The 13,457-nt window shown below is 38.1% G+C and overlaps 1 protein-coding gene across 1 annotated transcript in view; it reads right to left on the bottom strand.

Annotated features, from left to right (window-relative positions):
* Window positions 1-1,439: 1,439 nt before the first annotated feature.
* sppl3 (signal peptide peptidase 3) overlaps window positions 1,440-13,457 on the bottom strand; it is a 30,103-nt gene continuing 18,085 nt past the window's right edge. The window contains exons 3-10 of the mRNA XM_026219487.1: window positions 11,369-11,460; window positions 11,097-11,216; window positions 10,909-10,987; window positions 9,955-10,067; window positions 9,736-9,842; window positions 7,775-8,129; window positions 6,666-6,775; window positions 1,440-3,598 (exon numbers count right to left, since the gene is read on the bottom strand). Coding sequence (XP_026075272.1) covers window positions 3,527-3,598; window positions 6,666-6,775; window positions 7,775-8,129; window positions 9,736-9,842; window positions 9,955-10,067; window positions 10,909-10,987; window positions 11,097-11,216; window positions 11,369-11,460 — 1,048 coding nt within the window. The 3' untranslated portion in view covers window positions 1,440-3,526. The remainder of the gene's footprint in view (window positions 3,599-6,665; window positions 6,776-7,774; window positions 8,130-9,735; window positions 9,843-9,954; window positions 10,068-10,908; window positions 10,988-11,096; window positions 11,217-11,368; window positions 11,461-13,457) is intronic.

Genomic DNA, 13,457 nt, shown 5'->3' with positions numbered 1-13,457 from the left:
GAATGAGGTTTGTTCATATCTCAATCATCATTGTATTGCATTGAATGTTTTGCCCCCACAATAAAAAAAAATAATAAATCTTTGATTAAAATAAATACATAAAAACGAATTTAATCTTAATAAGACATAATATTTGGAGATACAGTGTAAACTGATATTAATATGCATTATATGTCTAATTCTGTTATACCTTTTAAAAAATTTTTTTTAAATGACATTGCAAGCTATCAGAACTTTATCATGCTTTAGTCATAACCAAACAAATGCGCCAAATTGGCAGCGTCATTATCGGGATGCCATGCAGTCATCTTTAGATAATAAACTTTTTGCAGTTCGATTCTTCTAAAAAAAAAAAAAAAAAAGTCAATCATATTAAAAGCCCAGTTATATTTGTGTTGAACCAAAGTCTGTATTTAGAGACAAGTTCTTCCCAGAAGTCTTCCCAGAGCAGTACTAGCAGAGTGTTGAGAGGCTGTGTTCGCAGTCTCAACACGTGCACGAGCGGCCATTTCCACGCGCCTCTGCCACGGGAAGTGACGTCACAACCTCAAATGAAGAGTTCATTATGGAGTTCATTACCTAGAAGGATATTCTAGAAGGAATTTATTCCATATTAATGCACGAATTATACGGTTTATAATCTTAACACAAACGTATTGGTTATATAGTTTCCATATTTACTTTTGGTTTAAGCGTTATAGTATTATTTTATTATACTTATTCTAATCATATCAATCCTATTAAATAAAAATGAATGTTCATAGAGTCATAAAGTAGAGGCAGGCACGCAGTTGTAGTGTGAGTGAGCTGCAGTGAGGTTACAGCGACACCTTCTGGTCACAAAGTGAACGACATAAGAGATTTATCAGAAGTGTGGTGACTTCCACTAGAAGAGCAGTAACGTCTAAAACATAATATTCAACTCATTAGTCACCCTTAAAAAACTATGTAATTAGCTAGAACAAACACCTTTAACGTATCGACCAGCTTGTATTCAACCAGAAACCGGGTTACAAGATTTCCCAACGGGATTCAACCACACAATAAACAACAGTCTTAATGCACATGAATAAAATAAGAAACAAATCGTTAATTTCAAAATTAATATCGGAAACATGGAACCCGCAAATATAAGCAACTATTGATGATAATAACAATCATTAATAATAATAATGATAGTAGCATAAACATGAGTAACAATAATATATAACACACTGCAACAATAATAATCTGTCTTAAATCTTTTGAGGTATAATCAACTTCGTCCATGCCACATTAAACGGTCTTAAAAAAAAATGTAATTTCATATAACTTACAGAAACAAGTTAAACTTGCTCAACTGCTTCTGTGTAAATGCAGAAATGCTTACTGATCATATCATTTTTTACAGTGTAGCATACAGCACCAATAATAATAAAGGAAATGAGACCACTGGAGCGTACAGTTAGAGTCATGTTTATTTACAGCAGAATCCTGACAGAGAACAAAGGGGAGGTTAAGAGAGCTGAAATGTTTTCAGTACAGCTCATTTGGATCCACATTTCACTACACTTTAATTTATTTATTTCAAATCTTTTCTTTTTTTTTTTTTATCATTTTTTATACAGAATCCTTTTGGCTGTTAATGTTGATAGCCCTCTGTAGGCAGGGAGGACGATGGAGGAGAAAAAAAACATTGAAGAACAAAACGAAAATCCACAGCATTAGGGGGAAAGTGGAGAAAAAAATACAAATAATGAAAAAAACAAAACAAAGCACTCTTTCATAAAAAAACAAACAAAAAAACAAAATCAGCATTTGAGCTTACTTTCAATGCAGTCATCATGATCGTCATTTATATTGTTCTTTTTTTGTTATGTCTGTAAGGGTGGCAGAGGGACAGTGAGGTGGTTTTGGGGTAAAACGATGTCCATGATGCTCAGGTTAACCGTGTCCCACTGCCAAGCGAACGTTCATACTGAATATTCAGACAACGCGAGGTCCAGGCCGGCCGCGGGGGTCACAGCGGTCCGGCCTCGTTGCCTACTCTCCGTTTTATAACCTCTCTTGTGCGACCCTTCGTCCTCGACCCCGTGTCAGCGTCTCAGTTTCAGAGTGTCGCACTAGCGCAGTGCCCTGCAAACGCAGCTTTGAAGAACGACACGCTGTACAATTGACATGCAAGGCCAGACGACTAACAGATTAAAAAACAGGTAACAACAGGTAAAAAAAAAGAAAAGAAAAAAGAAAAAGCAAACCTCAACAGATTGAGGCAGCAAAATGCATTATTTTCTACACACACACACACACACACACACACACACACTCAATTCCAGTTTCATCATTTCAGAGCCAACTGGGTTGAAGGAATGACTTTAAGAAAAAAAAATGCTAATGCTTGAAATACTAGCGGAAAATTCATATTTTTGTTTAAATAACTGAACTTAGTACAATCCTTACCCACTTCCCTGTTAACACGACAGAGCTCATCTTCAGCAGTCCGTCCAGAGCCTGTGGAGGCAACGCCACACATTCACACAACCTTGTCTTCATTGGCCGAGCTGAACGGCCCATTGAGAGTTTTACGGAAGGGGCAAAAGAGTGACCTATGCAGACCAATTCATGAGGGCAAAAGGAAAGAGATTAAAAACACTTCCCCATCTGTGCGTTTTGAGATCGGAAAGTAACGAAATGAAAACCGGTTCCTATTTAAATGCATCTTCGCTCTTGTTCGCACACGATCTCACGCACACTTGCACCTCGACATGATAACCCCTAATACATGTGTACACATATATACATAGAGCTGAACGCCCCACAATTTATAATGCATCATCTCTGTATATGCCAAGAATAAAATCTTTCTAAATAAAATACATGTTTCTGCGAAGGAAGGGTTGTTAGAAAGGGAAACAGGCGAGCGGGAGGAAGGGAGGGAGGGATGTGGGTTGGGTTTTATCAGAAAGAGGAAGAGAGAAGGAGGGAAGGAAGAAAGGGGGAAGACCACGCTGTCCTCTACTGTGTGCTGGTCCCTTATAGGGTCATCCCAAGCTGTGGCAGAATCCACGTTCCTCATCCACAGTTCGTTTAGAGCAGGAAATAATAAAGAAATCTCAGTCTGTAAATCCATAAGGGTGCCAAACGGTACAAATGGAAACACACTTGGAGCTCAAAGGGGCTCCGGTTCACGTCCAGACAGCGAGCGATCCGGTAACATGTGGCTGAGTCCGGTGGAACAGGAAAGGGAAGATGGGATAGAAGGAAGAGAGAGATAGAGAGGGAAAGGTGGCGTGATAAAAGTGGAATGGAGTTGGGAAAGAAAAGAGGTAGAGGAAGAAACACATGTATGATTGGAGATGTGAGGAGCGCATGAATCCATCTGGCAGTGAAGTCTGCGTACAGCCGTTCATCCACTGGCTAGATGACAACGGGAATGAGGGACGATGAGAAGACGAGTGCGGTTCCTCTCTTCTGACCTCTCTCTCTCTCTCTCTCTCCGGTGGGTGGGTGGGTGTGTTGGCGGGTGCTTGTGCTGGTCAGAGCAGCATCATACCTCCAGGAAGCGGGAGCTGCTGGCCTTGGTGTGGAAGGGCTCGGACCACATGCGCCGTAGGTCGCCCTGTGGAGCACCAGACACAGACACTATAACCACCAACTCATACCAAGAGCAAAAGATGCTCAATCAGTTTTTCATTTAAAAAAAAAAAAAAAAATTGTACTTAGTTTTTTTTTCTAATTACTTTGTCACAGCGGTTTATTCATTTGCATACTTTAAGTGTTATTTACATGTTATGTGCATAAAAATAAATTATGGACCTATTTAAAATTGCAATAGGTCAATATACACACATATATATATATATAAAACTTAAACTTAAAGGTACAGCCACTAGAGGGCGCATTATCAAAACCATAACAATCGCGTGGTTTGATGACGCTGAGGAGGAGCGTGGAATGATGGGATTTGTTGTCTTCTACCCAACCGCTGACGGCCATCATTAAGAACGGAAAGATAAATCATGGATCAACGATTTGCTTGAGTAGACTACATACACAGTCAATGCAAAGACGCGATCAGACTATGAATCAGACACGTCCTTGCGTGGGTCTAGAGACGCGATGCCCCGCGTTTGGCGTGTATGCACCATAATACTAATCTTGTTGATCACTATAATAGCATATGTTTTCTGTAGAGATACGGTTTTTGGATATTTTCCTGCAAATATCTTACAAATTGTACCTTTAATATAGGCTACTACAATTATTATTATTTTTTTTTTTAAGGTCAGTACCCGTATTTTTCTGACTATAAGTCACACCGAAGTAAAAGTACCAAAATACTTCATGACAAGATAAAAAAAAACAAGTCACACTGGACTATAAGTTGCATTTATTTAGAACCAAGAACAAAGAGAAAACATTACGTCTACAGCCGCCAGAGGGCGCTCTGTTTTCAGTGTAGCTACAGGAGCATTGAGCAGCATAGAGCGCCCTCTCGCGGCTGTAGACGGTAATGTTTTCTCTTGGTTCATTTCTCTTGGTTCACGTCAAATTAATTTAGATAAATAAGTAGCAGGACCAGCCAAACTATGAAAAAAAAAGTGACTTAAATTCCAGAAAATACGTGAATTATTTTTGATGACCTCATGATTCACACAAATAACAATTATCATTCAAGTACAAATAGAATAAAAATCTACCAACATTAATAATAAGTTTAATCAGATATTTTAGTTCATCTCCCTTGTAAATATCTAGTATATACTAAGTTAATGTATATTATTATAAGTGAATAAAAACAAATTCCCATTTACTTTATCTGCTCTTACTATATCAGCTCTGAAGGTTTTTGATATGATAAATAAAGTGCATAGTTTAATTATATTGTCTGTGTGAATAGACTAATGCATGTGATAAAACATAATGACCCAGTGCCCATCATTCCTGCACTCATTTGACACATTAGCCGTGCATTAAAGTTGACATATATCAGAGCTCACAAATATGAGAGACAGTCACAGATTATTACAGTAAATGTCAGTGTGTCTGCAGCCGCATTACAGGAAGTTACAGATAAAGGTGACATTTCACTCGGCACACTTTCATCTGTCACATCAGAGGTTTGACAGCTAGTCTTATCGTACAGTTTAGAGACGAGCGGATAAGAGAGGGTTTAGTCACTTTTTTACTGGGTTTGAAATGGTGTTAATTTCGTTGAGAATTTTCTTTGGTCATAATTTTCATCACTGCCAATGAGTCTATAATAAAAGAAAAACTCGATCTGACAATAATCTTTTGACATTTTCGCCCATGAATAAAAGCCGGACGTAAATGTTAGGGAGGTGCGATATGGGAAGAGATCCAGTCATGATGATTTGTTGGGAGGTTAGAGACACACATTTAAACCTACTGATCTATACTGCATCCATGCATTTGGTTTTAAAGGGACAGTAGCTGCGGTTGTCTGTTCCGCTAATATTAATCAAACAAACAAAAGAGAAAACCACTTCCTGCTCTTGACTGAATCACTTTAGTAACCCTTATAAGGATTCATCTAATATGTCTGCTTGAAAGAATGAAGAATGTTGTAAGCTATTTGTTATAATTATAACCACTGGGTATTTCCATGTTCTTGTTTCTTTATAATACGTGGTTTTATTTTTTTTTTAAGACATGGTATGTGACACAGCAGTTAAATCGGTGTCTATATTGCACGTTTAAACCTTAATATAATTCGTATTAATAGGTTAATAGATGTTACATTCAGGAAAATAAAATGAGTTTGGACACTTTAGAGAGATGCTTAACAAATGCATTACACTGTAACTAAACCCATTAGATATTAGTCGACTAAACCTACTGTAATTAAAACAATTCAGATGACTAAAACATGACTTAATCTAAAGGGCATTTTCATCAAAAGACTATGAGTAAAACTAAATAAAAATTAGCAGTAAACATCAACACCGGTTTGAACAACCATGGATATCGCTGTTTAGAGTTGTAAATGATTCAGCACAAACCTGTGTGGCTATGCATGCATCATTTATGATTACATCTGTTCAATCCATGAAGGTCACACCCATCAACATGCGTGATCGCACATGCACGCACGCACGCATTTAGTAAACCATTTGTGCTTCGAGACACATGTCCAAAATGATTTAATAAACTATTTGACTTTGCATGATTATAAATATTTGGCCAGTGTCATGAAGTAAACCTGCAAGGGTGCATTTAGCTACTGTAACAGCATTTCAACATCAACAAACGTTTAAAACCATTCCACAACTGATCGTCTCGATGGAAAAGAGAGGCTTGTTGCCATTACGCCGGCACTACACCGAACTGATCAGATTATGTCACATCACATGCAGAACAAAACATCTGCCACAGTGAAAAGAGACTGGAGTACAACTGATGCTTCCATTAAAGAAATGCTACGTACCCGCAGAGATGCACAGGTGTGTGTGCTAGCACATAAATAATGTAGCGCCACGGTACGGATCCGACACACACCTCGCTCAGATAACCGAGAAATGACCTGATGCACACTTCTGCTTCGTTTCTGAGCAAGTGAGGAAATGGCTAATTCTACGAAATTAAGCTGACACCGTTTTGACGTTCCTAGAAATGAGGCACTAGCATCCCTGTGGAGAGTCTGCTGTTGGTGCAAACAAACACACCTTCAGGTAGGCCATGGTGAGCAGAGGCAGCAGGGTGAAGGGCACCAGGTACAGGAGGGCAGGCTGGGCCGCGCGGTGGATACGAGACGCCACGGTTGCAGTCAACAGACCTGAGACGAGAGGAGAGAGAACCATCACACAGCGCAGGAGCAGAGTGTTCAGTCTGTAGCACCAGTCAATAACAGTGGAACAAGTGCAGGCAGATTACTGAATGAACCAGTCTTTTTGGTGAATCAAACACATACAAGGACTGACAGAACGATGGACAGACGGACCTACAAATAGACAACAATATGATAGATGGACAGATGGAACAACAGACAGCTCAAGAGATGGATAAAAGAAAGAAGAGGTGGACAGACAGAATGATAGATAGACTAAAGTCTAAAGTATACTTCAGTTTTTGTACGTGCAAGCTAGCGTGGGTTGTGACATTGTTTACAATAGTGATTGTTTAAGCGATTTGACTATCTAGAATACTGCAAAAAACAAAAACACACCCAGAGAGCGCATGAGTATACTCACTACATGATGTACGTTAGACTACCGCACGTGCACGTTTAGAGTTCAGCTTTCACTCTGTGTGGTTTAGTCTTTTAAAACACATTTAGATTTCCCTCAAATTTCAAGGGAGCAAAAATGAGCCCATATGACTTTTACATAATCTGATAGGGTTAATATCACGTGAAGAGTACAGTTTTTCTTCATATATCAGCATGATCGCAAATGTGATAGATTTGATAAAACAGTCTAATAAACAAGTTAATATTAATTGCAAAAAATAAATAAAAAAAAAGGGTTTCAAAACAAGCCAAAGCAGAAAAATGTTGCGTCTCTAAGCAGCACACTGCATTAAACAGTCTGTGCAAATGCATCTAAATGCCACTTCAGATTTAGGTTCTGTGTCACCTCTGCATTGCAAACAGAATTTTTGTTGATTTCATAACCTTAGTGTCCTACTATTTGAATTTATTGATTACATAAAAAAAAACTTGGCCTCATAAAGGGAAACACTGTTTCATCTGTCGTTCAGTCTACACTGTAACACTGTAGACTGAACGACAGATGAAATGACAAACAGACCAACTGATCCGGTTTGCGATACGCACCAACAAAGTAACCGATGAGGGTGCAGTGGAAGTAGGAAACCCGCTGCATGCGGCCGGACATGTTGACAGAACCGGGTACTTCTCCGTTGGCCTGTTTCTTATAGTTGTCGTATCGGAGCACGAAGCACAGCAGCAGGCCCGGCATCACGATATCACCGATGCCCAGCATTGAGAAGTGGCTGCCGCTGGAGCTCGGGAACACCAGCTTTCCTGGCAGAGAGAGGCGGGGGACGTCCCGTCCCATGCCGGGTCCCAGGTGCAGCTTGCGTGAGAGCACGTCGAGGGGGTTGTCGGCGGGCTGCGTGGCCACCTTCACCATCACGTTGCTGTTGAAGATGTAGGCGGAGAAGAAGACCTACAGGAGACGAGGGAGATGAGTCAGAGGACAGAGCAGCTTGCCCTGCTGTTTTAAGACGCTGAGAGAGAGCGATGTCAGGCTTGTGTAAGCGTGTTTGGAGTGATTCGAGACACTGACGAAAAGGTCTCGACAGTCAGCACTGGGGTGGGATAGGGAACACATTTCAGAGTGTGTGGTTTAAATCTGGACTTGCCACCGCAGGGTCACAGGTTTGCATTCAAATGGCACTTAACTCTAGATTGCTCCAGGTGCATTTGTCTATATAATAAAGCATCTGTTAAACGAGTGCTCACAAGAGAATAGGGAAACAGCCTTTACAAGAATACTTCTGAAACAATTTAATGAGCTGCAATTACACGCTTTATGGCACCAGCAGGGTGGAGAGGTACCTCAGATACACGCCGATCTACATCGGGCATGATCGCTTTAATTATTCACATGTGAGAGTGACTAAAAAACATGGAAGAATGCGAAAATAAAAAGCAGGATGTTTTCCCAAACAAGTCGAGGAAGAACTTGTTGCTAAGCAAAGATTTCAATTCCTAGAAAGCACCACTTTGAAAACAATTTAGACCATGATTTAGGGCTGCACCATTATTCGAAATCAAACCACAATATGGCTTGAAGGATTGAAATTTTAAACTTGTAATGCAAAATTATCATATATATATCTTTTTTTACAGTAAAACATTGCAAATAGCAATTTTTTACAATGAAAATATTAATATTTTACTACTATTCTTACTACTACTACTACTAATAATAATTGTATTGTTTCATTGGAATCCAGTTAGTTCCAAATAAATAAATAAAAAAAATGGTAAAAAGCTTGTGTAACGTGTAATATTTACCGGCTCTCCCAGAAAAACAAAAAAATCTTTTAGGAATAATAATAATAATTGTATTTAAAATTAGCCATAAAAAAAATAAATAAATAAATAAATAAATAAATAAATAAATATATATATATATATATATATATATATATATATATATATATATATATATATATATATATATAAATGTATATATATTTTTTTTTACTTTTTTTTTTTTTTTTAATGAAATTCTACTAAAAAGAGAATATGTAAGCCCAAATTATGTTTACGAAACTAATAAGCATTTAAAGTCACCATGAAACTGAAGTAGAGACAGATCTTTTCTTCTGTATTGTGACACACATCAGAGTGAAAAAGGTCATTAAATAAGAAAAAGCAAGCATGCATTCAATTAAAAGAAAAAGGCAGGGTTTATACAAACTATATAAAGTACGTCATCAGAGACAAGCCTGGCGTTTTCTCAGTAGATTGAGTAATGATATTTGAAATAGAAATTACGAGCTCAAAACCTAAGCTCAAAAAAAGAAAGAAAAGAAATGCACGGTAAGATCAATACCATGCATTTAGAATATAGCTAGATCTGTCGGGCAAACTTTCAGTAAAAGCCTTCAGATCAATGGGTTTTTAAGGCATTCAAACTTGTGTAAACCACTTGTAGTGTATTTAGTGTCTGGTTACTGTGACATTAAATCACGCATGACGTGATACAAGGACTTCCTATCCATCCCTAGGAACCAGTTTGACTTGCTGCATTAATTGCTTACCCAGAACACATCATAGATGAGGAGGCCTGACAGCAGCAGGCACGACACCTTGAGACTGGGCAGCCGCACGAATGCAATCATGGCCACACAGAGCCCCATGGCAAGAGCTGCAGGAGACAAAAACATATGATTGACACCACAACACTCCATTCAAGGCATTACGAGTGGATGTGTTTACATCCTCTTCTACACGCAAACAGTAACAGCATGCTGACGCACCGTCCATGAGCAGCCAGTGGCCCGTCAGCACCCAGATGAGAACCAGCATGACAGAGAGAGAAAATGACAGCAGCTCCGCCAACGTGAAGCGGCCACAGCAGCCGAACGAGATCCTGGAGACAAGAGACACGCTAGCAAACACACACCACTCTACTTCACACCCCAGCATCTGATCTCTCACACTGCTGTCCATTAATACACAAGAGGAACGGTTCACCCAAAACAAACAGAACAGATTCTAGATTACACTGTGAGATCGAGGGAAGCCACGAAGCAAATCCCTGTGAACAAACAGGACTTCAAAAGCAAATTTCATCTTTTAATCAACGAACATCTTTTAAGTGCAAATTAACAGGGTTGAGCGATAAAGCGAAGTAAATATAATTTTATATACACTAGTGTCCACATATCTGAAACCACAAAGATTTCTTTTATATCTGGAAATAAAAAGTTTCATATCTAAAATTTGGATGTAAATGTATGATTCAGAAACAAACAAACAAATATTTCAGATTTGCGCGGTTCCCATGTCACTATTCAAACTAAAAAACTAATTTTACACATTGATTGTGCAGTATTTTATTATTATTTTAAGAAATGTATTTTATCATTATTATTTTAACAAAATAGAGTACATTAAGTTAGTTGGGAATGGGAAAACATCCACACAATGAGAAAATGAAAAGAAAATTAATAAAAGTCTCAATGTTTTCTCAAAACGACAAACAAATAAAAATCTCATTATTTATCTCCATAAATCTATTAATAAAAAGTTTGCATCAGCTGTTTATCATTAGAAATCATATACACATGCTACTGAGGGTGTCAATGAACTTTTCCTGAGTGAATGTCAGATGAGATTTATATCTGAATAATTTGAATCCCAATGAGACACGGGCTGTTGACATGAACGGAGGTAACTGCAGTGAAGCCGAGTTAGCAAACACTTCATACTTGTTCTGTGGGGAGCAGGGTTTGGTCAGATACTGGCACATCGGCAGCAAGAGGAATGCAAACGCGATGGTGGCTAGAACTGTGGAGACAGGATAAAACGAACACAAAGAATTACGTAAACATCACTTGTGCACATGACACGGTGCAGAATATGAACTAGGTCAGTGTGTGAGAACAGGGTGTTTTACCTGCAGTGCATATGGTGAACACCACCTGAACCGAGTCGAAGAAGAAAAACATGACGAGCAGAGACACGGAGGCTCCGATGGGCAAAAACAGCGCCTGTGTGGAGTCTATGGTCTGAATACCTGTGCAAACGCATGAGACGATTCAGCTTCTCTTCAGAAGAGCACACTAACACACGGTCAGCATTACACATAAGGCACTTCACCTGTTTCTATTGTGAAATATGAAGAGGAAGCAATTACAGCTGTTTTTAATAGTTTAGTTGAGCACTCACTGTTGTTAGAGTTGGTATTGTTGAAGGAGCCGGTGTTGGTGGGGTTTCCATCTTTATCCTTCTCCTGGTTCTCACAGTCCATGTTTAATGACCTGTGTGGACAGACACCGTTTACCCACAAACCTCTATTACTCTGCCCCCGGGAGTGAACCAACAGTAGAGCTGCAGGAGTTTTCTGCTCAGTATCATTTTTGACAAGTCACAGAAAGCATGTTTACATTTGAAGCGAATAAAACATTGTGATGGATAAAATAGTCTTTTTTTTAATATATGTTGTACTATTCTAGCTACAACTATCTTTCAAAGCCCATGAACAGGAGTTCAAATTTGGAAATGCAAATGCTTCACTAGCCAAACAATAGACTACAAAATTCATAAAAAATATGATATTACAAATTACACTTCTCTACTTCAAAAGATAAAACTAAATGAAAACTGTTTTTTGTTTTAATCTTATGCTCACCAAAATACAGTATATATATATATATATATATATATATATATATATATATATATATATATATATATATATATATATATATATATATTAGTGCTGTCAAAATTAGCGCGTTAACGCATTCGATTAATTTAAAATATTTAACGCGTTAAAAAAAAATAACGCAATTAACGCGGTTGCAGTTTTTTTTATTTCCAGTTGTGGCCTATGTGTGTTCAACGTGCAAAGAAATATGGATAAGACCAAGGAAGGACTTTTAGACGGAAAGTTTCAGTATAAAACTCTGCCGGATTACTCTTCAGTCTGCCACAAGAAACATTTTCATTTAGTCTGCCACAAGAAACAGCAACATTAAAATAACGAAATAATTGTGTAGCGGAGTATTTTTTGTACACAGTGCCGCGAACTGTCAATCACTCCTGTGCGCGTGCATCACTGTCCTCCTCAGCTGCAGCAACTTGCGCTCTCTCTCTTCATCAAGCTATAAAACAAAAAGGGGACAAAAAGATCATATTATCTTTGTGCATAGGCTATAGATTAATTAGATAAATGAATATCTAAATTTGTGCCTTGCCGTCTACGGTATTTTTTTAGAACTTAGAAAAAAGATGCTGCAGCCAATGAACAGCCAGCGGGGGCTGCAGGACGACTCGACCTCCACAGACAGTTTTTAATGTTTATCAGACAATAAATACTCAAGATTTTGCTTTAGTATAACTCACAACGAGTTTCACACACCTTCTCCGGCCACGTTGAGTTGTTGACACTAACAGTGGGAAAAGCGACACATGCGCTATTCACTTGTATAACTTAAGGGTGAATGGGTAATGTAGTTTCTGCTCTCGGTGGGATGAATTAGGAAGCTTGCATTGTGAAGGGCACTCTGAAAATCGGCAGTGCAGGTAAAAGATTAAAACCTCTATTAAAACAGATGTCCAAATGAGCGTACCGGTACGCTACAAGCACGTTCTGGGCGCTATATTTGGAAGTGGCGGTACTGAGTGCATACCAGCCCACTTAAAGCACTGGCAATGACTCTACTTTGGAATTTTTTTGCAGTCCACTTAGAATTCAACATGGAAATCATTTTTGTTTTTTTATTGCCATTGATTGTTTTGAAATTCAAATGGTACTTACATTTCTGTGTTTTTATTTCTGTAATAAATATGGCTTTCAAGCCAACAGTTAATTTGGAGGATATTGATGGTTTATTGCAGGTATGTTGTTTACATGAGAAAATCTGTGTTACAAGTTAAACAAAAATTCCAATAAACAATCATATTTTGAATTTAAATAGTTTCTTTGTCTTGAGTTTACATTAATTATTAACATTTTACATTTACATATCCAAAAAGTTTCAGTCTTTTAATTGCGATTAATCGCGATTAATCGCGATTAATTTTTAAAAATTGTGCGATTAATTAGTTAATTTTTTTTAATCGATTGACAGCACTAATATATATATATAATGTATTGCATCTTCAGTCACATGATCCTTCAGAAATCATTCTGCTGATCAAAAATCACTTATTAGGGGTAGATGATCCTTACAGACCAGAGCCCATGGTTCGGCACACATAAGGTTCACGGATTAACTCTTAAATTTAACCATCATAGAGTTCAAGTTTATCG

Source organism: Carassius auratus, chromosome 35 (assembly GCF_003368295.1).
Source record: "Carassius auratus strain Wakin chromosome 35, ASM336829v1, whole genome shotgun sequence".
NCBI classification, from domain to species: Eukaryota; Metazoa; Chordata; class Actinopteri; order Cypriniformes; family Cyprinidae; genus Carassius; species Carassius auratus.
This window is presented reverse-complemented; position numbering and strand designations above follow the sequence as displayed.